At 40.5% G+C, this 25,529-nt stretch overlaps 1 protein-coding gene across 1 annotated transcript in view; it reads left to right on the plus strand.

Annotated features, from left to right (window-relative positions):
- The window catches only part of FGD6 (FYVE, RhoGEF and PH domain containing 6), a 107,892-nt gene that overhangs the window by 27,785 nt on the left and 54,578 nt on the right, over positions 1-25,529 (plus strand). Inside the window, exons 3-5 of the mRNA XM_040234261.1 lie at positions 16,521-16,674; positions 24,142-24,209; positions 24,296-24,326. Coding sequence (XP_040090195.1) covers positions 16,521-16,674; positions 24,142-24,209; positions 24,296-24,326 — 253 coding nt within the window. The remainder of the gene's footprint in view (positions 1-16,520; positions 16,675-24,141; positions 24,210-24,295; positions 24,327-25,529) is intronic.

Consider the following 25,529-nt stretch of genomic DNA (forward strand, 5'->3'; position numbering starts at 1 on the left):
GTTAGGTGACGATTCAGACAGGCAGTTTTGCTCTAAGACAGAGTATTTCTAGCATCTACTCTGAGAAACGATGAAATAATGATGAAATGTTTGTGACCCTGCAAAAGTGCATCCATTTATCTCACTTGAATACGTGTTTATTTTTACTTCCCTTCCATTTTCTCTGACTCTAGAAAATGTTGCCCAAGTTTGATAAAAATGTTGTGATTTTGTTAGTTTCCCAGTCAAGGGAGCCAGAAATAAAGGAGGAGCAGGTCAATAATGTAACCAGTGCAAAGTTACACTGATATTGTTTTGTGGAGGACAAAACTTTCCTGAGGCCATCTGCAGACTCTCAGTTTTAAAAAAATGGACCTGTATCCAGTGTACTCTGAGGAAGAAATGGGTCCCATATGGGTCTTTGGGGTTGTTGACAATTCATAGTTGATCTCATAAATACAGTTTTTCATGCTTATTTTAAATAAGGAAGTGGACGGATTTATTCATAAGCGATAGTTTAATCTTCCCCTCTTTAGCTACTTACGGGCTACCAAGAAGCCTACTTTTTCCTCCATGTCAGTGGGAAATCCCAATTACAGGTTGTGGTTCCTTTTAGAAAATGGAAACACTCAAGTAGGCTTGAATACAATAAGATCTTGAACAGTAAGTAGATTTTGGTTTAACTGCTGATTTCCATATAATCCCCTACTATTTTATTATAGTGGGGTCTGTATTTAATAACAACATTTTATTTTGTGTGACATGGAATATGTCTTGTATCTGTAATAATAGAAATAATACCTTTAACTTGAAGTTGCTTGTGTTTATCCTGGCAGAGTCTGTGTAGATGTAAATGCAAAGTTTAGTTAGGAATTCATGTAGCTAGGATCATATACCCTTCAATATGATGTGAGGATAATCCTGTTAGAAATCAACAGTGCACCAGCTTTGTATGTAAGGGTCTCAGAAAATGACATCCTCTTTGGTAGGTGTTTTGGCTACATTCTGTTCACCCTGTTGGTGAGAGATGGTTGAGGATGGCCAAAAGGTGACAGGTAAGCTCGACAGCAGTTTTTATCAGTTACGTACACGCTAGGGGAGGAGGACTTGGCATTCCATATAGGGCCACACAGAGGGTACACAGGAGCTGTGGGAACCAGACTTTGTACCATCAAGAGGATTCCATGGGAGAGTGTGATTGACTAGTGTCAGTAATTTCACACAGTGACTGGGAACTAAAATCACCTATTCATGGATAAGCCGCAAGAGTCTCTATGGTAAAGAAGGTTGTTTGCCTAGGGGGCCTTATCTGAGGGAGCAGAGTGGGAAGAGCAACTTGTCATTAGGCCATTTGGGGCTCTCTTCACTTCCCCCCGATGTCAAGGCCGAACACTGCATGGGCCCTTACACCATAGTGGCTTCATACTGAGTCACGATCAAGAGCGTAGCAGGGGCAGAGGACCTGGTCATATTTTCCAAAAATCTCACCACGTTTTCAGTGACTGTTAGGATTATGATGAAAAGACATGAGCAGAAGCAATGTGGCACGTACGATTGACACAAAAGCACATGGTCACCCTGTTAAGAGATGGTAGTCAGAGGGTGAGCTGTTCATCCCTGCCTGCGCACCGCACAGTCCGTTCTCCTAGCCTGACTCCCCTGTTAGGTTCCCTGTCTAGTGTTGAAACTTGATAAAGCTAAGGGGAAGGGTTGAATTTGGATCCCAGCTCCCATCACAAACGGATTATTTCTTGTGTGCCTTGCTTGCTTCCTAGCTGTAGAAACCTCTTTCTAACTAGTAAATCTCTTCATTTCTCATCACACAGAAATGCAGTCACCCTCCTATCACCATCTCCCATCACCCACCACGTCACTTGCATTTCTGCCTCCATGCCTTTGCTCACAGTTTTCCCTCCACTCCTTTCCTATTTAGGAGACCTTTGTTTCTCCTTTCATTCACTGAAGTATCTTCTCCTAAGTGCCCATACCTCCAGTTTATCTGACTACCCCAGTGTGCATGGGGTACTTCTTTCTCTGCTTCAGTAGCCCTTAGTGCCTGTGAGCTGCATTTAACATTTAGCATGCACTTAACTTTTAGTTCGGGCTTCCCTGGTGGCTCAGAGGTTAAAGGTCTGCCTGGAATGCGGGAGACCCAGGTTCGATCCCTGGGTTGGGAAAATCCCCTGGAGAAGGAAATGGCAACCCACTCCAGTACTCTTGCCTGGAGAATCCCATGGAGGGAGGAGCCTGGTGGGCTACAGTGACTTCACTTTCACTACTTTTAGTTGTTCTCTGTTGAGAAAATGGTCCCTGCCTTTTACCGTGTTTACTGCAGTTATCCTGATTCCTTTTGCATTTGTTAGTATAAGAGAGTCTCAATTAGCAAGTAAAAAGAAAAGCAACCAATAGAATTTACAGTTTGAACATCATCTATGACTAATTCTGTTAGAGTATCTTCATCTACTGCCTAAAATAGAATGCATAATAAGCCCACAATAAATATTCATTGAAATAAATGGTATAGCAGTTTTATATATTAAATATTATATAAAATATATATGTTAGCTTAAATATTCACAACCTTAAAGTTGAGAGTTCTGTTTTATTTGGTGGAAATTTTTAGGACTTAAGCCTGGGAGGCAGCTTCTCACTTAATCCTGAGAGAACGGCTTCAAGGAGGCAAGGGAAGAAACCAGGCTTTATAGAATTTTCACAACAAAGGGCAGGTGGCTGGAACATCAAGAGATTTTTATTAATTAAAGGAAACCAAATATTTCAAGTTAAGTAGTTTAGCGTTTTTCTGTGTACAAGAAGATGCAGGAGTCTGGGCTCATGGAAATCACTGCTTTCATATGCATCTCAGCTATCCTGGGTCAGTATCCTGTGTTTTCTTCACATCCTGAGTTCCTCAGTGCTCAGCATAGGGAGTGGCTACAGCCTCATGGCTGCCAGCTTTAGCAGGTATTCTTTTCCTTCCTGAGTGCCCTGCAGGGCTGGAATCACTGATGACTGTTGCACCCTTGTTTACTGACATGGCAGGAAGTACTCCATTTCTCACATGTGTGAAAACATATGTATATATGTGCAATATATGTGTGTGTGCATGTCTAAATATGAAGTGTCCTCATATATTCATCCCAACCTCATTATTTCTAGCAGCCTCTATTTGGTGTGGTACTAATGAATTACATGTTACATAATGAGGAGGTAAAGGGAAGAAATGATGTTGGGTCAACATCTCTTTATTTAAACATTATTTTTCAACAAAATAAACACCATCTTTGCTGCAATAAGAAAACTGGGTTGGGAACCTGCTATATTTAATTTGGAAGCAATTCTAAGCTCAGTAGAATTCTTTCCTACTTGTGTTAACAAAAAGATTTCTACTATCTATATTTCTTGAAATGCATTTTAAAGAATCATTCATTCCTCAAATCCCTTAAGAAAGCAAAACTGCTGGTAGTTTAAATGTTTGGTACTTATTTTAGCTAGTGCTTGTTTCAGAAGACATTTTTATAACGGTTTATTCCACTGTAACTCAGAACAGCTCAGACTTGAACCAGATGCCTAAGTTTGAGGGGCATGCAAGTGTAATTGTGTCTGACTCTTTGCAATCCCATGGACTGTAGCCCTCCAGACTCCCCTGTCCGTGGGTTTCTCCAGGCAGGAATACTGGAGTGGGTAGCCATTCTCTTCTCCAGGGAATCTTCCCAACACAGAGATTGAACCTGTGTCTTCTGCATGTCCTGCATTGCAGGTATATTCTTTACCCACTGAGCCACCTGGGAAGCCCCAAGCTGGAGGGACAGGGGAGTCTGTTGGATTGTGATTGGCTTTGGACTTCTCCTTTGTCCTTAAGATTGGACCGAGAGCTCTGGAGGGCATGATCTTACAGGCCAGGAGTTTTCCCACAACCCAGACAGCCCTCTGGGAGATGCCTAATAATATGGTGCTGTTTACTGTGGTCTCCTTAACAGTTGTGGCCCCTATAGACTGTTGAACAACCCCTTTACAATCTCTCTTTCTCTTTTTTAAAGCTATCAACTGACTGGCCAGAAGGTCTCTCCTCCTACCTATTATCTAGAGACTCATGCCAATGGTTTTCCTAAATAAGCCCCTACATACTGACTATAAGAGAAGGCATAATCTATGTATGTTTCCCATTTAAGAAGCAATTAAAGGGAAAAAATAAAGACACTCTTGAAAATACGCAGAAATCTAAACCTGGAGTGTAGGCAGAATGCCTAAAGAGTTGGTGCTCGAATTAAAACTTCTCAGTTTGAGTTTGGGATGTATGTGTGTTGTCTTTGAAAAAGTAAGTAGAAATGTTTTGTTTTGTTTTTTACAGCAGGAAAGGGTAAATAATGAAGTCTCTCATCTCAGACTGTAGCCCCAGAGGCAATGATTTTTATCAGTTTCTTCTGACTCTTTCAGGCTTCCCTGGTTAAAGCGTTTGCCTGCAATGTGGGAGACCTGGGTTCAATCCCTGGGTCAGGAAGATCACCTGGAGAAGGCAATGGCACCCCACTCCAGTACTCTTGCCTGGAAAATCCCATGGTCGGAGGAGCCTGGTAGGCTGCAGTCCATGGGGTCGCTAAGAGTCGGACATGACTGAGCGACTTCACTTTCGCTTTTCATTTTCATGCCTTGGAGAAGGAAATGGCAACCCACTCCAGTGTTCTTGCCTGGAGAATCCCAGGGACGGGGGAGCCTGGTGGGCTGCCGTCTATGGGGTCACACAGAGTCGGACACGACTGAAGTGACTTAGCAGCAGCAGCAGCCTGTCTGCATACATTTTATATGCATATATTTGTGTAGATAGACACATGTGCACATATATGTGTGTGTTTTTCCTTTTTACACAGATGGATGCACACTGGTCTGTACCTTGACTCCTTTTGAACCTTGCAATATTCTTGGAGAGCAACCTATACCATTGTGCATAGACCTGTTTCATTTTTAAAATAGCTGTTTAGTATATCATTGTATGAATATGCCCAGTTTATTTAACCAGCCTCCTACTAACGGCCATTGATGGAAACTTCTTTTAAAACTGCTTGTTTTGTTGTTAAACCTTCATGACTCTGGAATCTGCTTACGTAAATCGCTCGTATCTGGGTAGGTTATCTTCTCCTTTAAGGAATTTTGAATTCCATTTTGTTTTGTAGCCAGTTTTCAGAGTTGTCCTCCCATGCGTATGTGTGCTCATTTAGTCGTGTCTGACTCTTTGTGGCTCCGTGGACTGCAGCATACCAGGCTCCTCTGTCCATGGGATTTTCCAGGCTGGAATACTAGAGTAGGTTGCCATTTCCTCCTCCAGGGGATCTTCCCACCCAGGGATCAAACCTGCCTCTCCTGATCCTGTTTTGGCAGGCAGATTCTTTACCACTGAGTCACCTGGGAAGGACAAGGGAAGCCCTTGTCCTTCTGTGACTGTATTTTAAATAACAGCCTCAGGGTACTGATCTTGATTTTGTTTCTATCAGGAGAATACAATTTGAAGAACCCTAGTAACAGAAAGATGGTACTGATGCACCTATTTGCAGGGCAGCAGTGGGGATGCAGACATAGAGAACAGACTTAAGGGACGTGGGTGAGGGGCAGGAAGGAGAGGGTGAGACGAATGCAGAGAGAAACATGGAAGCATATTCACTACCATATGTAAAATAGATAGCTAGCGGAAATTTGCTGTATGACTCAGGGAACTCAAACTGGGACTCTGTAACAACCTAGATCTTCACGACACAGATAATAATGATGGTGTGATCACTCACCTAGAGCCAGACATCCTGGAATGTGAAGTCAAGTGGGCCTTAGAAAGCATCACTACAAACAAAGCTAGTGGAGGTGATGGAATTCCAGTTGAGCTATTTCAAATCCTGAAAGATGATGCTGTGAAAGTGCCGCACTCAATATGCCAGAAAATTTGGAAAACTCAGCAGTGGCCACAGGACTGGAAAAGGTCAGTTTTCATTCCAATCATAAAGGCAATGCCCCAAAATGCTCAAACTACCACACAGTTGCACTCATCTCACACACTAGTAAAGTAATGCTCAAAATTCTCCAAGCCAGGCTTCAGCAATACGTGAACTGTGAACTTCCAGATATTCAAGCTGGTTTTAGAAAAGGCAGAGGAACCAGAGATCAAATTGCCAACATCCGCCAGATCATCGAAAAAGCAAGAGAGTTCCAAAGAAACATCTATTTCAGCTTTATTGACTATGCCAAAGCCTTTAACTGTGTGGATCACAATAAACTGTAGAAAATTCTGAAAGAGATGGGAATACCAGAATACCTGACCTGCCTCTTGAGAAACCTAGAGGCAGGTCAGGAAGCAGCAGTTAGAACTGGACATGGAACAACAGACAGATTCCAAATAGGAAAAGGAGTACGTCAAGGCTGTATATTGTCACCCTGCTTATTTAACTTATATGCAGAGTACATCATGAGAAATGCTAGGCTGTAAGAAGCACAAGCTGGAATCAAGATTGCCGGGAGAAATATCAATAACCTCAGATATGCAGATGACACCACCCTTATGGCAGAAAGTGAAGAAGAACTAAAGAGCCTCTTGATGAAAGTGAACCTGGAGAGTCAAAAAGTTGGCTTAAAGCTCAACATTCAGAAAACTAAGATCATGGCATCCAGTCCATCACTTCATGGCAAATAAATGGGGAAACAGTGGAAACAGTGGGTGACTTTATTTTTGGGGGGGCTCCAAAATCACTGCAGATGGTGATTGCAGCCATGAAATTTAAAGACACTTACTCCTTGGAAGGAAAGTTATGACCAACCTAGACAGCATATTTAAAAGCAGAAACATTACTTTGTCGACAAAGATCCGTCTAGTTAAGGCTATGGTTTTTCCAGTAGTCATGTATGGATGTGAGAGTTGGACTATAAAGAAAGCTGAGTGCTGAAGAATTGATGCTTTTGAACTGTGGTGTTGGAGAAGACTATTGAGAGTCCCTTGGACTGCAAGGAAATCCAACCAGTCCATTCTAAAGGAGATCAGCCCTGGGTGTTCTTTGGAAGGACTGATGTTGAAGCTGAAACTCCAATACTTTGGCCACCTGATGCAGAGAGCTGACTCATTTGAAAAGACCCTGATGCTGGGAAAGATTGAAAGTGGGAGGAGAAGAAGATGACAGAGGATGAGATGGTTGGATGGCATCACCGGCTCAATGGACATGTGTTTGAGTGAACTCCAGGAGTTGGTGATGGACAGGGAGGCCTGGCATGCTGTGGTTCATGGGGTCTCAAAAAGATGGACACGACTGAGCGACTGAACTGAACTGAACTGAACAACCTTGATAGAGGGGTGGGAAAGGGTGGGAGGGACGTTCAAGGGGGAAGGGACATGTGTACACTTAAGGCTTATTCATGTTGATGTAAGACAGAAATGAAACCAATATTTTAAAGCAGTTATCCTTCAATTATAATTAAATAAGCAAAAAAATTCCTAGTAATAAATGTGTTTCTGGGGAAGGGGATGATGGTGGAATTTATGACGGTAGAAGTTGCCCCTGGAAAATGAAGCAGACCTGATTTTCAAAGTTCATTATGCAAAGCTAGTTTTGTGTTGTTTTATTTGTTGTTTTCTGAAGCCAGTTTTTAAATAATCTAGTTTACAGTTCAGTGGACACTGGATATTTTCCTGTGGTTTGTTTTTTTAAAGCTATAGATCTCCAGCTTGCTAGTTTTAAAGGCTTGGATGTTAATACCTAAGTTTTAAAGGCTTGGATGTTTTTACTCATTGACAATGAGTAAAAACACTAATTATGTACATTTTATGCTGAAAGTTTTTTTTTTTTTTAACTTCTTTTTGGTAACAAACATCTCCTGTGCTATCCCTTATTTTACTGATTTTATTTATTTATATTTTATGGTTATTAATCAAAACATTTAACTCTAAAAAGTCAATATACTACATGCTGCTGTTGCTGCTAAGTCGCTTCAGTTGTGTCCGACTCTGTGCGACCCCATAGACAGCAGCCCACCAGGTTCCCCCGTCCCTGGGATTCTCCAGGCAAGAACACTGGAGTGGGTTGCCATTTCCTTCTCCAGTGCGTGAAAGTGAAGGCACTCACTCGTGTCCGACTCTTTGCGATCCCATGGACTGCAGCCTTCCAGGCTCCTCCATCCATGGGATTTTCCAGGCAGGAGTACTGGAGTGGGGTGCCATTGCCTTCTCTGAATATACTACATACATGTGTTCAATTATATATATACGTACACACATATATACAGTTGTTTGGTTGCTCAGTCATGTCTGACTCTTTGTGACCCCATGGACTGCAGCATGTCAAGCTTCCCTGTCCTTTACCATCTCCCAGAGCTTGTTCAAACTCATGGCCATTGAGTCAGTGATGCCGTCCAACCGTCTCGTCCTCTGTCGTCCCCATCTCCTTCTGCCTTCAATCTTTCACAGCATCAGTGTCTTTTCTAATGAGTTGGCTCTTTGCATCAGGTGGCCAAAATATTGGGAGTTTCAGTTTCAGTCCTTGCAATGAATATTCAGGATTGATTGCTTTTAAAATGGACTGGTTTAATATCCTTGCAGTCCAAGAGACTCTCAAGAGTCTTCTCCAGCACCACAGTTTGAAAGCATCAGTTCTTCCATGCTCAACCTTCTTTATGGTCCAGCTCTCAGATCCATACATGACTACTGGAAAAACTGTAGCTTTGACTATACAGACCTTTGTCTGCAAAGTAATGTCTCTGCTGCTTTTTAATATGCTATCTAGGTTAGTCATAGCTTTTCTTGCAAGGAGCAAGCATCTTTTAATATCATGACTGCAGTTACCATCTGTGGTGATTTTGGGACCCAAGAAAATAATCTCTCACTGTTTCCCCATCTATTTGCCATGAAGTGATGGAACTGGATGCCATGGTCTTCATTTTTTGAATGTTGAATTTTAAGCCAACTTTTTCACTCCTCTTTCACTTTCATCAAGAGGCTCTTTAGTTCCTCTTCACTTTCTGCCATAAGGGTGGTGTCATCTGCATATCTGAGGTTATTGATATTTCTCCCGGCAATCTTGATTCCAGCTTGTGCTGCTTCCAGCCCAGTGTTTCTCTTGATGTACTCTGCATATAAGTTAAATAAACAAGGTGACAATATACAACCCTGACAGACTCCTTTCCCAGTTTGGAACCAGTCTGTTGTTCCATTTCCAGTTCTAACTGTTGCTTCTTGACTTGCATACAGGTTTTCAGGAGACAGGTAAGGTGGTCTGATATTCCTGTCTCTTTAAGATTTTCCACAGTTTATTGTGATCCACCCAGTCAAAGGCTTTAGTATAGTCAATGAAGCAGAAGTAGATGTTTTTCTGGAATTCTCTTGCTTTTTCTGTGATGCAACAGGTGTTGTCAATTTAATTTCTGGTTCCTCTGCCTTTTCTAAATCCAACTTAAACATCTGGAAATTCTCAGTTCATGTACTGTTGAAGCCTGGCTTGGAGAATTTTGAGCATTACTTTGCTAGCATGTGAGATGAGTGCAATTGTGCAGTTGTTTGAGCATTCTTTGGAATTGGCTTTCTTTGGGATTAGAAAGAAAACTGACCTTTTCCAATCTTGTAGCCACTGCTGAGTTTTCCAAATTTGCTGGCGTATTGAGTGCAGCACTTTCACAGCATCATCTTTTAGGATTTGAAATAGCTCAGCTGGAATTCCATCACCTCCACTAGCTTTGTTCGTAGTGATGCTTCTTAAGGCCCACTTGACTTCTCATTCTAGTATGTCTGGCTCTAGGTGAGTGATCACACCATTGTGGTTATCTGTGTCATTAAGGTCTGTTTTGTATATTTCTTCTGTGTATTCTTGCCGCCTCATGTTAATCTCTTCTGCTTCTGTTTCTGTCCTTTATTTTGCCCATTTTTGCATGAAATGTTCTCTTGGTATCTCTGATTTTCATGAAGCGATCTCTAGTCTTTCCCATAGGAAGGCTTTCTTACCTCTCCTTGCTATTCTTTGGAACTCTACATTCAGATGCGGATATCTTTCCTTTTCTCCTTTGGCTTTCACTTCTCTTCTTTTCTCAGCTATTTGTAAGGCCTCCTCAGACAATCATTTTTCCCTTTTGCTTTTCTTTCTTTATATCTATGTGTGTGTGTGTGTTTGTGTGTGGGTGTGGGTGTGTGTGTGTGTGGGTGTGTATGTAATTTCTTTTTCTGAAATCAGTAATAAAAGTCTCAGCCTTACTTATTATGGAGACATCAGTGTTTATTTTTAGTCAAAACAGTTAGCAATGAAGAAGACGTATCAGATGATCTGAGCCCAGAAGGGTTACACTTGTCGAACTTGAGCTTTGTTGAAGTCAGATAAATTTGTTTCAAACTCTTTGTTATCTCTTGGCTTTTATGTCCTATCACTCTGGCTCTGCACAGATAGAAAATAATCATGCAAGATCTCGTGTTTGGAAAACCTGAAATCATGACTTGATTATATGAGTCTTGCTTTATTAGAGGATGAAAATGTTATGTAGGGCAAATTCCCGAGTTGTTCCGTATTTCCTAAAAGAAGTAGAGAGAAATCTTTCTTATTTTGGGGGTAGTCATGTGCATAGTGGGTAGAGAAAATTCCACACATACTGGATAATTGAGAAGAGGACCTGAAAATAAGAAGATGAATGGTTTTTAAAATTTGTTGTTGTTGATTTAAAGCCTAGTTTTCAAATTGACAGTGGAATGTGCAGTTCCATAAAGGAACTGAAGTGAAAGAGTAAAAAGTTTTCTGGGGAAACTAAATAGAAACAATTTTCCAGTGAAAATTGTAAACCTGTCTTATATACTTTACATTTTATAATATATGACTTATTTAAAAATTTTTTTCCTGATTCATCCTTCAAGTTTTCCTTGGTCATTTTCCCCACTTACTTGGTGATAAATATGAAAGTAGCTAAAGGAAGCACATAATCACCAAGTCATAATGAGACAGCATTTGCAAAAGAATTTTGACATCTTGAAGACTAGCAGGTGTTCTGTTCAGTTTGGTCCAGGAGTAGAAAGAAGAGACGAGAGATGACAGAAAGTTGGATTTACGTGTTGTCACTTGAAAATGCGAGAGAAACTTTGAAGGTGAGAATATGGGAGTGAATTTCTTGTTTTCACACTTGGAGAAATTACATGGAATACTCTTTGTTTTGTTGTTGTTTAGTTGCTCGGTTGTGTCCGACTCTTTGCCACCCCATAGACCGTAGCCCACCAGGCTCCTCTGTCCATGGGATTCTCCAGGCAGTAATACTGGAGTGGGTCGCCACTTCCTTCTCCAGGGGATCTTCCTGACCCAGGGATCGAACCTGGGTCTCCTGTGTTGCAGGAGGATTTTCTTTGTTTAAGGGGCTCCAAATAAGATCACAGGCAAGAGAGGTAAAAGATACCTGGATTTGCCAAAACTGCTTTCAGTGCTTTGAAAACGTGTTCTGTTGACTCTGCTCCTCTTTTCATTTCTGTGCCATCCTTGGCTTTCTCCCCTCCCCTTGCTAGACTCTAATTTAATAGAGGTTCACAAGGATGTTTTGTTGGTGAACCCTGGCAACTTTTATGCCTAGCTTGGCTCCGTGCAGGTTTTATGTTTCTTAAAACTCTTTGAGGAAATAGATAAAATAGGAGGTGTTTTTTTTTTTTTAAGAATTACTTTTTAAAAAGAGAGATCATCCTTGATGTGATAAAAAGAGAAGTTTGATATACTTCCAGTATAAAATGTACTGTTTATATACAGAAAATAACATGAACAAATTTTTTTTTCAATTTTTTCTTTTTTAAGTGATGACAGTAAATAATCACCACTCCAATTGCAAGGATCCTTGGCATGTGAGATTGAGGGAACAGTTACCTAAATTAGTAGAAATTTACTTCTGGCTCTCCTTGTCTCTGTTTTTATCCTAGTATAGTTTTGGAAAGGATGGCCTGCAAAAGGAGAGCCCAATTGTGACTCTGTTTTGGTTGGTTTTGCAGCTTTCTGTCCTTTTATTTCAGTTGTCAAATTATGTAATAACTAGGCAGGAAAGTGTGGAGGAAACACTATATCTTGTCCCTTTAACCCTAAAAGCAGACTGTGTTAGGATGTTATCTTTCTGAGAGTGCGAAGGGAGTGTAAGGAATGTAGGAGCCTGAACTCAGTGACTAGCATAGGCAAGAAATCCATGTTTCATTATCAAGAATCTAAAATTATTAGATAGGTTTGAAAGTTCACGGTTATATGGGAAAACAGAGTAATCAACAGTTTTTCTCTGTTTAGTCATGTAGAGATGAGCATGTATGTGGGTTCTAGGTGGCATCTTTCCTGATTTTGCTGCTGACTCCATTATCTTTCTTTTAAAATCAGGTCCTTTGTTGGTATATTTCTGTTTCAATTGATGTGTCTCCCTCATTCTGCTGGTGACTGTTCATGAAACCTTGAAGGAAGACTTGAGTTTTTTGCCCCCTCTTTACCCTAGCTCTGGTGATGTTTTTTCCTTATATGTTCAGCCCTTCCTCTCAATTTCTGATGTAGCCACCCTGGCTCAGGCTGCCTGCACTATGGAAATAACCTCCTAGGTCTTCCTCCCTTTCTGTCACTCTGCCTAGCTCCATTTCAGTTCATTGGTTTGAGGTTACAAAATTAATACTCCTAGTGTTCTTGCCTGCAGAATCCCAGGGACGGGGGAGCCTGGTGGGCTGCCGTCTATGGGGTCACAGAGTCGAATGTGACTAAAGCGACTTAGCAGCAGCAAAACCCTATTTTGGTCTACAAAAGTTCCTTCCTCTTAAGCTTCAGAAACCATAATTGATCTCTACAATTTACCATCCAGGTATGTGGGGAGCTGCTTTAGCTTCGACTTAGGCTCTGAAATCATCAAGGTGACCTCACTGATGCTAATAAACAACGATATCCTTTCCTCTGCTTGGAGGGGGTGGGATATGGGGAGAGAGGGGTAGGTACTGTGCTTACAAAACTTGACTGATGGAAGAGGTGCCATTGTCTTCTCTGTTGGCACTAATAAGAAAGATGTATAGGGACTTCCCTGGTAGTACAGTGGTTAAGACTTCACCTTGCAGTATAAAGGGTGCAGGTTCGATCCCTGGTCAGGGAACTAAGATCCTACATGCCTCTCATCCAGGAAAAGTGAAACATAAAACAGGAGCAATATTGTAACAAACCCACTGAAGACTTTTTTTAAAAAAGAAAGAAGTGTGGTAGTGACATGCATCTTGAAGATATATTGAGGAGATCTCTGAGGTCCACTGGAAGGTCTCAGTCTCCTTGCTGAAGGCCTGTAAGATGCATGTAAACTCTTCATGCTTCTTGACAGCTTGGCACCTGTCATCTTCTCCAAGCTTGTTTCCTATTAACTACTCACAAGAGATTCCTTTGGTAGGCAAAATGGTTTTTTTGTTTTGTGAATACCAGCATTCTTCTGTACCATTGATGATGATGCCCAGAGATCCTTTTTCCTTTAAAAACCATCATTTTTCCCGTATTCCTCCTGCTCCAGGCCTTTATCTGGCATCACCAATACCACATACATTATCTGAACTTCTGCAATTTAACACCCATTGGTTTCTAATATCCTTTTTGTTCATTCAATAAAAATATATCAAATAATGTGATGGCAGTTCAACTGAAAAAGACAATTTCCTTGTCCTTAACAGTTTACATTTTAATGAGAGGAAAAAAAATGTACCACCGAGTAAGAGCATGTAGGATTGAGAAGAGCCAGATAATCTAATTTGGAGTAGGTAGAGGATGGCCAGGGAAGGTTTTCTCTAGGTAATCAATTTTCAGAACTAAAATCTCCTGAAGTTGTATGGAGGTACATTTTGATCCTTGTTTTTAATATTTAAAGCTTTTTATTCCTTTGGTCCTTATTTAAATATTTTATTTATTTACTTCTTGTCCCCTTGTTCTTAAATGTTAACTTTTATGAACTTTTGTGTCCATGAATGGATGTGGCAACCAACTGGTTGTTGTCTTCTTTAAAATAGCTCTCCAGAAAAAAATAAAAGTAGCTCTCCAAATGTTAATCCAGGAAACACCTCTCAGTGTTCTCTAGACAAAATAAACCTAATTTCCTCATAGGTGCCACAGCTGTATTACTATTTGGAATTTTTATACTGTTGAATCTTAAAGAACTCATGGATAGGCTGATCCAAAAAATCAAATTACTGGGGTTTGGTTAAAACCAGCTTCTGATTCATTGGGGTGGGGCAGGACTGCAGTTTTATTTTTCTAAAAAGCTTCCTGGTGATGCTGAAGTTGCTAATAGACGGAATATGTTTTGAGGAGCAGAGTTTCAGAGGATGTGAAGAGATTAAGAACTAAGATAAAAAGCAAGTTGAAGGTATATTTCCTTTTGCTTATAGGGATGAATGTCTCTCATCTCGATCACCTAATTACCCAGCTGGGTTGGGCTCCTATCCCTGCACCAAGAGACAAGTGAATATTGCCAGTGATTTGACCGCTCTGCTGTCCACCCCACCCACCACCCCAGGGGTGAATCTTCTCTGTGTCAGGGGGAGCTGTGATAAGATATGCACCCACCTAATTGAGACTGTGATATTACTCCCTGAGACCCTCTGCCCCTGAGTAATAGGAAACTGTAACTTTGGCAGGAGGGAGTGTTCTTTTGGCGTTCTGCCTCCATCCAACTGGTGTGTATAACAGTTGGGCTTCAGGAATGGGTTCTGAGGCAAGTCTGTATCCTACAATGTGTAATCAGGAACTGGCAGAAAATTTAACTTTTAAGATTCCCGTTAGAAAATCTCATGACTTGTTAGGAATCTGAAAATCTCATGACTTGTTAGGAATCTTGGCGGTTGAGTGACCTGCCCATGACCTGAAAAGAAACCTGCCACAGGGCATGGAACTGTCGCCTTATTCTGCCTGAGTGTTTTCCCTGGTGATTTTCTATGGATCTTTTCCTGACTCTTCTCTTCGGCAAATATTCTTACAGACTACAAACAGGAAAGCCGTTACTACAGTCCTTTTCTTCCTGAGTCTTCACAACTAAAGCTAGAATTACTTCTGTTGCCTTCCTTGGGAGCTTTCCTATGGAATTCCCCTCACAGATTGGATTGCCACAATGTCTTTTAGATTCAAGAATTCTGTCTCAGTACAGAGTGAGAAATGTTGTTGATGTCAGGCTGGTGAGGAGGAGTTGATAAATGGCCTTGTACAAGGGTTTTCAAACTCCAGCCTGTATCCCTTCAGGGCCCTGTGTCTCTATAGAGCTTCTGATTCAGCAGGTCTGGAGCAAGCTGGGGATTCTGTGCCCATTCTCAGGTGTGGTTACATGAAAGGCAGCAGTGATGAGCAGAGAGGTGGGCGCGTGTTCACAATAGCACGTCGACTGTGCATCATGGTTACCATCATTACCTCCCAGTACTTACAGATTTGTTCATTGCTTTTAAAAAAAACGAACCTCTGAGGCCTAAGGAAGCAACACCTCTCCTAAAGTTGAAACATTAACGTGATCAGTAACCCAGGCCACCTCTTACGAGGCTTCTTGGTTTGTGTTTGTAGAGACCGGATTATCCAGAGTAAGGGTATATTAGAGCATAGAATAGGGGCATCTGGGAAACTTGCTCCTTACCTTCTTATCACAGAAGTACATGTTAGGTTTGGTCTATTTTTTTGTCTTTAAGATTTATCCTGTTGTATTTATTTATTTTTTTGGCTGTACCGGGTCCTTGTTGCTGTGGACTTTCTCCAGTTGCGGAGAACAGGAGCTACTTTCTGGTTGCGGTGCATGGGCTTCTCACTGAGGTGGCTTTTCTTCTTGCGGAGCACAGGCTCCAGGTTGTGTGGGCTTCAGTAGTTGTGGCTCACGGGCTTGGTTGCCCCTTGGCATGTGGAATCTTCCCAGACCAGGGATGGAGCCCGTGTCCCCTGCATTAGCAGGTGGATTCCTAACCACTGGACCTGCAGGAAAGCCCCATTGGGTGGTGTTTTTGTTTTTTTATACAATTTTTAAAGATCACTTTCCATTTACATTTATTACAAAATATTGGCCATATTCCCCATGTTGTGCAATACCTTTGAGTCTGTCCTACACCCAATGTATTGTATCTTCCCCCTGCCACTAGTAACCACTAGTTTGTTCTCTGTTTCTGTGAGTCTGCCTTTTTTATGTTATATTCACTGGTTTGTTGTAAAAAACAAACAAACAAACATGTTTTTCAAGATCCATTTTAAATCCAAGATGAATTTGGGTTTTTGACAACTGAGATGGGGAAAGAGAAGGGAGAGTTTGGTTAATCCGACTCTTTCCATCCCTCCAGATCCCTTAGATGTGCTTTGCTTACTTTACACAGTTTGTGTGTGTGTGTGTGTGCGTGTGTGTGTGAGTGTGTGTGAGTCACTCAGCCGTGTCTGACTCTTGCAACTCCATGGACTAGTAGCCCACCAGGCTCCTCTGTCCATGGGATTCTCAAACCTGTGTCTTCTGCATTGGCAGGCAGGTTCTTTACCATTGAGTCACTAGGGAAGCCCTCACAGTTTGTTTTTGGTAGGATTTCTTGTTCTCAAGGGTGTCTAAGGCAATATTCTCTATTAAAGCAGTTCTGGAGCATCCCAGGAGGGACACAGTAATCTGGACCTTGGTCTTGGTGACCTTCCTTCAGATGAAGAGGAAGTCAGCAACAGTTCAGATGAAGATGATGTCAGCTCTGCTTCTAGTAAAGGGGAGCCTGATCTGCTGGATGATAAACAGGTATGTTGTTGGTATTTACAAGTTTCTACTTTTGTGTTTTTTGGCCTCTCAGGACACTTAGAAGTAATATTTATTATCATGATAGGCATAAAATCCTTCCTTAGTTTTCAAAACCTTATCAAACATCTTTCTAGTTGCTTAATTCTTGCTATATGTGCCTGAGATGTTTTCATATTTCAAAGAACATATCATTTAGAGATTATTTAGTAATTTTTGAGAAATTGTTTTTGGTAATGTCCTTTGATTTTCTTTTGATAATAAAAACCCTTCTTAGGATTACTTCCTGTACTGCCAGTGATTCTACTTGAAAGAAAGGAATTAGATGCATTTCATACTCAATCAGATCTTTTTAGGGATAGAAGAAAGATCGCTATCAGTAGTACCTCAAGATGTGCTTTGAAATAATCCACTATGTGTATTTTCTGTATACATGAAGCAGGATTGTCCATGTACTGGTAATTATTTAAGATGTATCACAGATACATGGGAATTCATGACACTATTTCTCTAGTTTGATATGCATATGTTTCATTTTAAATCATAATTCTTTGAATAAAGAAATAGTTGCAATCCCCAGAATGTGTTGAAATGTTACAAGAAGGTGGAATTTGAAAGGATTCACATAGCAAACTTATCAAGTCCTAGAGAAAATCCATGTCACTTAACTCCCGTGTCATAATTTATCAGACCATTGTGCTTCCTCTTTACTATAGTTTTGCTTTGTTTAAATTAACTTTCAGCTTTAAGTGATTGGCACTTGTTTTGTAATTGTCTAGATTTAAATTCCAGTGCCACCACCTATGATCTCAATAGCCTTGGGCAAATTATTTAACCTCTTTGAGCTAAAGAACTCAGTGTTATGAAGAAAAATATAGTACTTCATAGAATTGTGTCAACTAAATTAGTTGATATGTGTAAAATCTTGGAATACTGTCCAGTATGTGATAAGAATGCAATGACTCTGATATTTATTATTCACAAGACTTCGTTTCTGTGCTATAAAGTATTAGATCATGGAGTTGGGCAGAACCACTAGTTTGTTTTGAGGGTGATAAAAATGTTCTAAACTTAGCTTGTGGTTGCACATCCCTGAATATTTTAAAAAGCCATTTAGTTATATATTTTTAAAAGACAAAAATATATTTATAAAATGTGAATTTTATCTCAGAAAAGTTGTTAAACAAAGATAAAAAACCTGATAAAGGGAAAATAATTGTGCTAAGAGAAAGGTTAGTACAGAGGAGGAGGGCACAGCAACCCACTCCAGGATTCTTGCCTGGAGAATCCCATGGACAGAGGAGCCTGGCGGACCACAGCCCATGGGGTCACACAGAGTCAGACACGACTGAGCGACTGCGCACAGCACATGCATAGCATATAGTCCATATACATCAGCCAAGGGTGGACCACAAATGTGGCTGTAGCCAGCCAGTAACTCAAGGAGAAAAGGTGGTAGTTTCCAAAAGAAGTCTTTGGCATAGAAGCATAGGAGTAGACCTTCTTTTATAACTTCTTTGATTTTACATTTCTCAGTTTATTCAGCGGGACAGTAATGTTGTTCCGAGTCTCAAGCAGGCTAATAGTTGCCAAAACACTTTGTAAATCTTCGTGACTCAAAGAAATGTGTGCGCATGAAACACGTGTAATGTACATCTGTGCTTCTGTTTGTAGTAGATTTTGCATTAGTTTCGTAGGGAAGTTGTTACAGAGTACCACAAACTGAGTGTCTTGAAAACAGAAATTAACAATTAATAATTAACTGATTATTTAACAGTTCTGGAGGTCAGAATTCCAAAATCAGGGTGTTGGCAAGGCCAAGCTCTCTCTGAAAGCTCTAAGGAAGAATCTTTCCTTACCTCTTCCTGTGATCTGCCCATCCCTAGGGTTCCTTGGCTTATAGCTACGGCACTTCAGTCCTGCCCCCGTCATCACATGGGGTGCTCCCTGTGTGTGTGTGTGTCTGTGTCCCCTCTTCTTATAAGGAAACGAGTCTTACTAGATTGGGAGCATACCATAGTCCCAAATGACCTCATTTTTAACTTACTACATCTGAAACAAAGAAAGAAAGTGAAGTCGCTCAGTCGTGCCCGACCCTGCGACCCCATTGATAGTAGCCTACACCAAGCTCCTCCGTCCATGGGATTTTCAAGGCAAGAGTACTGGAGTGGGTTACCATTTCCTTCTCCAGGAATCCTCCCAACCCAGGGATCAAACCCAGGTCTCTCACATTGTAGACAGACGCTTTACCATCTGAGCCATCTGAAACAAGTCTATTTCCAAATTAGGTCACATTCTGAGGTCCTGGGGATTAAGACTTGAACATTAATTTTGGAGGGACTTATTTCAAACTATAGCAAATACCACATTCCATGGACATACAGTGGGCACATCACGAATATGTGTCTAGATGCCAATAACATTCCCTCACCAAAGTGCCAGACTCAGTAGAAGGAGAGAAGAAAGAATAAGTGCCACTGCGCCCTTATCTTTAACTTGTGAAGGAATACAAGACTGATGTTCAAAAAGTTATTCCTGGAAAGATAAAAGTGCCACCATTAAAGCAAGAAAACTGCCCTCTACCACATCTGTGTGTCTGTGCCTATCTGTGTATAGGTTATTATACTTAATCTTCAAAATCGTCCTGGCATATAGATTTGACAACTGTCCTCTTTTTCTCTTCTTCACATGAAGAAAGGGACTTTTAAAAACAGGTTAAATAACTTGTCTCGGAACCTCCGGAACTGAGGTTTTTAGCCAAAATCTGTCACTGCTAATAACTTGGTTTGAGCCACAGAATCTGAATGATGTTGATGGAACGTGTTTGGGATGGAGGGAGTAGCCATGCAAATTTTTTCTTTTCCAATTTTTTAGTTTTATATATTTTGGTCTTTATTTTCAGTACTTAATAAATGATTGTTTAAGAATGAGATATGTTATTCATTCTGCTTCGTTTTGGTTAGAATATTCGCCACTATTCACCCCTCCTAAATACTGACTCCTCTGCCTCCCTCCCCAACATTTTTTTGTGTGTAACAGCTCATATGATACATACCATGAAGAGAGAGGTGAAAACCTGAGGACTTTTTTCTTTTAGTTCATCATGGTGTCACATCGTTTGTGAGATTATTTAATAATATGGAGATGTTTCTTGGGCGATCTGGTTGTTCAGATTTTTTTTTTTTTAACTTTACAATATTGTATTGGTTTTGGCATACATCATCAACATGAATCCGCCACTGGTGTACACGTGTTCCCCATCCTGAACCCCCCCTCCCACTTCCCTCCCCATACCATCCCTCTGGGTCATCCCAGTGCACCAGCCCTGAGTATCCTGTATCCTGCATCGAACCTGGACTGGCGTTTCGTTTCACATATGATATTATACATGTTTCAGTGCCATTCTCCCAAATCATCCCACCCTCTCCCTCTCCCACAGAGTCCATAAGATTGTTCTATACATCTGTGTCTCTTTTGCTATCTCGCATACAGGGTTATCATTACCATCTTTCTAAATTCCACACATATTATTTTTAGTAGAACTCAAGTGATATAGCAGAGATCTTTTACGAATTCTGTTTTAAAGTAATGGATAAATTTCACTGGATTTTACTTGTGAACAAATATGAAAAGAAGAGAACACAGTTAAGAATTCACAAAGCTGGGCTGTTATCAGGAGATCAGAACATAAAACTAAATTTCAGATCAAAGGTTCTGTTTGGAATTTGTTTGAATTATTTTATGACCTTAACAGAGTAATCTCATTTGTGACTCTTGTTTCAACTTCCATGACTGTGTACTTGGGGACATGCAATTATCTAACAGGCAGCCTCCTTTGAAATGTGATGTAGTTTAAGTGAGGACTTACATTAACAGAGAAATTAAGACACCAAATAAGGCCTCTCTCTTGAGGTTTTACAGTGGGCTGTACTTTCCCATCATAGTTTGACTTGGGTCAGAATCATTGTTCTTACAAGTTGGAGTTAATATAGAGCTTTTTATTTTGTTTTTTGATTATCTTTGGCTTTCTGTCTACTTTGAAAATGATTGTAATCCTCTGAATCATTTTCCAGTAGTTTCTGTCCTTCTTTAGCTTTGCCATCTTCCTAGTTTAAAAGGTAAAGTAGAAAACAATATATAGACTCCTAGAAGTTTAGAATTGCAGCAGCAGACCTTTAATCATCTAGTCCAACATTCTGTTCTTTTACATGATGAAAGAGCTGTAATGAGCCTTTTGTTTGTTAGTTTGAATTTACATTTTCCTGTTACTCAAAAGTAGTGCTCTCTGGTCTTAGATTCTGAGAAGATGGTAGCCACCCTTGTACACTTGCTCATTCATGCATCTTAAGTGCAGAGTGAACCAGGCACTCTGCTTGGTGCATAAGAGGGCAAGGGTGAATAAGATCACAGACTAGAGAGGATTTAGACATGTCAGCAAATAAACACAACCCACTGGGTTAAGTTCTGTAAACTTTACACCAGTAAGAGAATAATCTTGTCATCCAAATGACATCCCCAAGGATGGTAGGGAGAGAATATAAAGGTAGCCTTTGTCAAGGAGAAAACTGAGTGCCGGGCACTTTAAAAGATGGGTTGGAATATAATGAGCAGAAATCATTGGGGGAGGTGGAGCTGGCAAGGAGGGAAGTCGAAGCAAGACAGACATGTAAGGGCAGAGCACACTTGGAATTTCAAGGTGGTTCCAGTTTGGCTGGCGTTGGGAGTACACAATGTGGAGGAGGAAGAATGAGACTAGTGAAGATAGCTAGACCCTCATTGTGGAGTGCCTTATACACATAGAAAAGAAAGCTCGGTGATGGGGGCTGCTGACATGCTTCAGCCTGAGAACAGATGTGATTATGTTCGCAGTTAAGAACCTAGTAGTCCAGTGGCAGTGCAGAGAATGGTTGCAGCAGGGGTAAATCTAGAGCAAGGGAGCCACTGAGATTATTGCGGTAGTGTAGACCGGAAATAAGGAGGCAGTATGAAAGGAGAGGAAAGGATTAGTAAAATATTCAGAAGTACAGATCAACAGGGCTCAGTGATTCCGTTGTGATCATAGAGAGTGGAGAAGAAAGTATAGAGTCCAGGTTTCTGGCTTTGATCAGTGGATATGTATAGTATCTGGCTTGTGAGTATTTTATGTCTGTTTAAGGAGTGACTGAAGGTCATCAAATTTTTTATTCTTTGTCAATCTTTTCCTGATTATGATCGTACCACTGCCTGATTATGATCCTTTTCTCCTTCAAGATATCAGCGCATTTCACAGTTGTCCTTATATATGAAAAGTCAAAGTGTTAGTCACTCAGTCCTGTTGGACTCTTCAACCCCATGGACTGTGGCCCACCAGGTTCCTTTATCCATGGAATTCTCCAGGCAAGAATACAGGAGTAGGTTGCCATTTCCTTCTGGGGATCTTCTTGACCCAGGGATCAAACCCATGTCTCCTGCATGGCAGGCAGATTTTTAACCATCTGAGCCACCAGGCAAGTCCATGTCCTTATATATAGTTATTTGTATGTGTGGCATGCTCCCTTGTTCACTTCTTGAAGCTTGGAGCTATTTCTTATTTAAGTTCAGTCCCTTCTTCTAACATCTACTTTCATACCCCATTTCAGAAGTACAGAATCAGAATTTCCAAGACAGTTACCTAGGACTCTGAAAATTAATAAGAGTTGCCTGGTGGTTTTATTTATTTTTAATTAATTTATTTATTTTAATTGGAGGCTAATTACTTTACAGTATTGTAGTGGTTTTTGCCATACATTGACATGAATCAGCCATGGGTGTACATGTGTTACCCATCCTAAACCCCCCTCCCCGTCTCTCCCCATCCCATCTCTCAGGGTCATCCCAGTGCACCAGCCCTGAGCACCCTGTCTCATGCATTGCCTGGTGGTTTTAATGATCAGAAGTGTTTTCAGCTGCAGAGCAATGAATTAACTGATGGTGAAGCTGTTTTCTCATACTAACCACGCTATCAGATGATGGATCAGTTCAGTTCAGTTGCTCAGTTGTGTCCGACTCTTTGTGACCCCATGGACTACAGCACGCCAGGCTTCCCTGTCCATCACCAACTCCAGGAGCTTGCTCAAACTCATATGTCGATTGAGTCGGTGATGCCATCCAACCATCTCATCCTCTGTTGTCCCCTTCTCCTCCTGCCTTCAATCTTTCCCAGCATCAGGGTCTTTTCTAGTGAGTCAGTTCTTCACATCAGGTGGCCAAAGTATTGGAGCTTCAGCTTCAGCATCAGTCCTTCCAATGAATATTTGGGACTGATTTCCTGGTCCAACTCTGGCATCCATACATGACTACTGGAAAAACCATTGCTTTGAATAGACTGACCTTTGTCAGTAATGTCTCTGCTTTTTAATATGCTATCTAGGCTTATAGCTTTTCTTCCCAGGAGCAAGCATCTTTTAATTTCATAGTTGTAGTCACCATCTGGAGTGATTTCAGATAGTGAATTACTAACTTTAGATTTTTAAATGAGGAGTAAAAATGGTACGTTCTTCCTCTTGGGAATGATTTCAGAATAACAAAGAGGATGAGGATAAGAAATATAAACTCTGCCTTCAGTGATTTTAGGAGGCAGCTGCAACCTCAAATTACAATGAAAGTGTTAGTCACTCAGTCATGTCTTACTGTTTGTGACCCCATGGACTGTAGCCTGCCAGGCTCCTCTATCCATGGGATTCTCCAGTCAAGAATACTGGAGTGGGTTGCTATGCTCTCCTCCAGGGGATCTTCCCAACCCAGGGATCGAACCCATATCTCTTATGTCTCCTGCACTGACAGGCGGATTCTTTACCACTGAGCTACCAGGGAAGCCCAAACAACAGAAATTTATTGTCTCAGTTCTAGAGGGGAAATGTCCAGGATTAGTGTATCAGCAGAGTTGAGGACTATGAGGAAACAATCTATTCCAGGAAGAGCATATTTCTAAAAGGTATTTTCAGTGAGTTGAGAAAGCCTATGGCTGTGATATGTGGGGTTACAGACTATGGAAGAGCACTTTCCAGTCTGCACTTAAGTTGTCTGACTTAAAGTGGCTTTCCTGAAGGTGAAGTTCTTATACAGGCCTACTAAATAGTTACTAACTAAAATTACTTGCATGCACCCCAAGAACACACGTTCATGTGGTGTCTATTTTCCCTGCAGAATGTAACTTCAGTTTTGTGCCACTAACAGTGTGCCCCGCTGGGCCTCTGGGGTTCCTCAGGGTACTCCATGAATCCAGCATTGATATCAGTGAGGATTACTGATTGCTCTCAGCTTCTCCTGTATCATGGTTTAATAACCACATCTTATTCTTCATGTTTGCCATTTGAGACATTATATAGTATGAAATGTGTTCTGTTTGAAACCTGTAAGTATCAGAGCTTGAATGTGCATCTGAATAACTCCAAGCCGACCTTCCTTATCCTTTTATGAGTTCATGCTTTCTTAATGTGCTCTTACCCTCAGGGTGAAGATACTGGAATGAAACGTAAAGTCCACCATATTGCCAAAGAGATCATGAGCTCAGAAAAAGTGTAGGTATCCAGTTTCCATTTCAGAAGACTTATTTGTTTCCTCATTGGTTTGTTTCAAACATGTCTCTCATTGCTGTTTTTTACAGGTTTGTGGATGTGTTAAAACTTTTGCATATTGTAAGTATCTGCTAATATTTTCTTGAAGTCTGACTATCCTCTTTTACATCTTTCCCTGTCCTTCAATATGTTCAGTGTCATTAAATTAACATGTATATACACGTATATGCTTTCTAATACACGGTTATATTAGTAAATTCACACATTTATGCGAAGACAGAAATTTTCTAAAGTGCATTAATCTCATGTATGTGTAGTGTGCCAGATGATTTCTGAAAAATAGAGCCTTTATATCTGTATCTCCAAATCTTTAAACTTTTTATCCTCATAGGATAATATTTCTTCTTGGCCATTTGCAGAAGGTCTCTGCTTCAGTAGAATTTTGCACAGCAATGGGTAAAGAATGTTGGTGTTCAAAACTGTTCTATATGAACAATCTCCTAGAAAGACACTTAAAATAGATATTTTAAAAACAAACATTTTTAAAGTTCTGTTTTCAATTTTTGTAATTGTAAACTTGAACAAACCTGTTGGGAAACAGTTAATGTGTCTGGCTGCATAGTCATTTTTCTCATGCACTCCTGCAAGTTTTCACAAGTTTCATTACTTATGGGCAATTAAAGTGCCTTTGATGTTACTTTGTTTTAGTTATATTTTAGCAGGATATTAAGATTTAGAAAAGAAAAGTTTGAAATAGAGAAAACAATTTAAAAGACATGGAAGTGAATTAAGTTACCATCCAAGTTTACTTAGATGGTAATTATTAACTGAGTTACTGAGGAGTGGTAGGTTTACAAAATATATACCCATTCATGTCTCTGAAAAGAATATCATTTTCTATTTTCTTTTATATAAACATGAAAAGAGGGTTATACTTAAAGGTGGGTAACATTTACCAAACAATCCCCTGTGCTCTGTAGTTGGTCCAGTGGGTACATAGAGACCTAATTCCTGTGTGAAAAGTCTCTAGCTTTGGAAGATTTTTCTTAAAAATTTCTTAACATTGCTAATTTGTTTTTCCCATGAATTGTTTTTCATGTAACTCTTGACTATATTGGTAGGTTCCCTTTTAAAATTTATATATATATATAGCAATATTTGGTCACCCTTAGCTGTTGAATCAGAGAAGGCAATGGCATCCCACTCCAGTACTCTTGCCTGGAAAATCCCATGGACGGAGGAGCCTGGTGGGCTGCAGTCCATGGGGTTGCTAAGAGTCAGATACGACTGAGCGACTTCACTTTCACTTTTCACTTTCATGCA

The sequence above is a fragment of the Oryx dammah genome, unplaced genomic scaffold (genome assembly GCF_014754425.2).
Source record: "Oryx dammah isolate SB20612 unplaced genomic scaffold, SCBI_Odam_1.1 HiC_scaffold_29, whole genome shotgun sequence".
NCBI classification, from domain to species: domain Eukaryota; kingdom Metazoa; phylum Chordata; class Mammalia; order Artiodactyla; family Bovidae; genus Oryx; species Oryx dammah.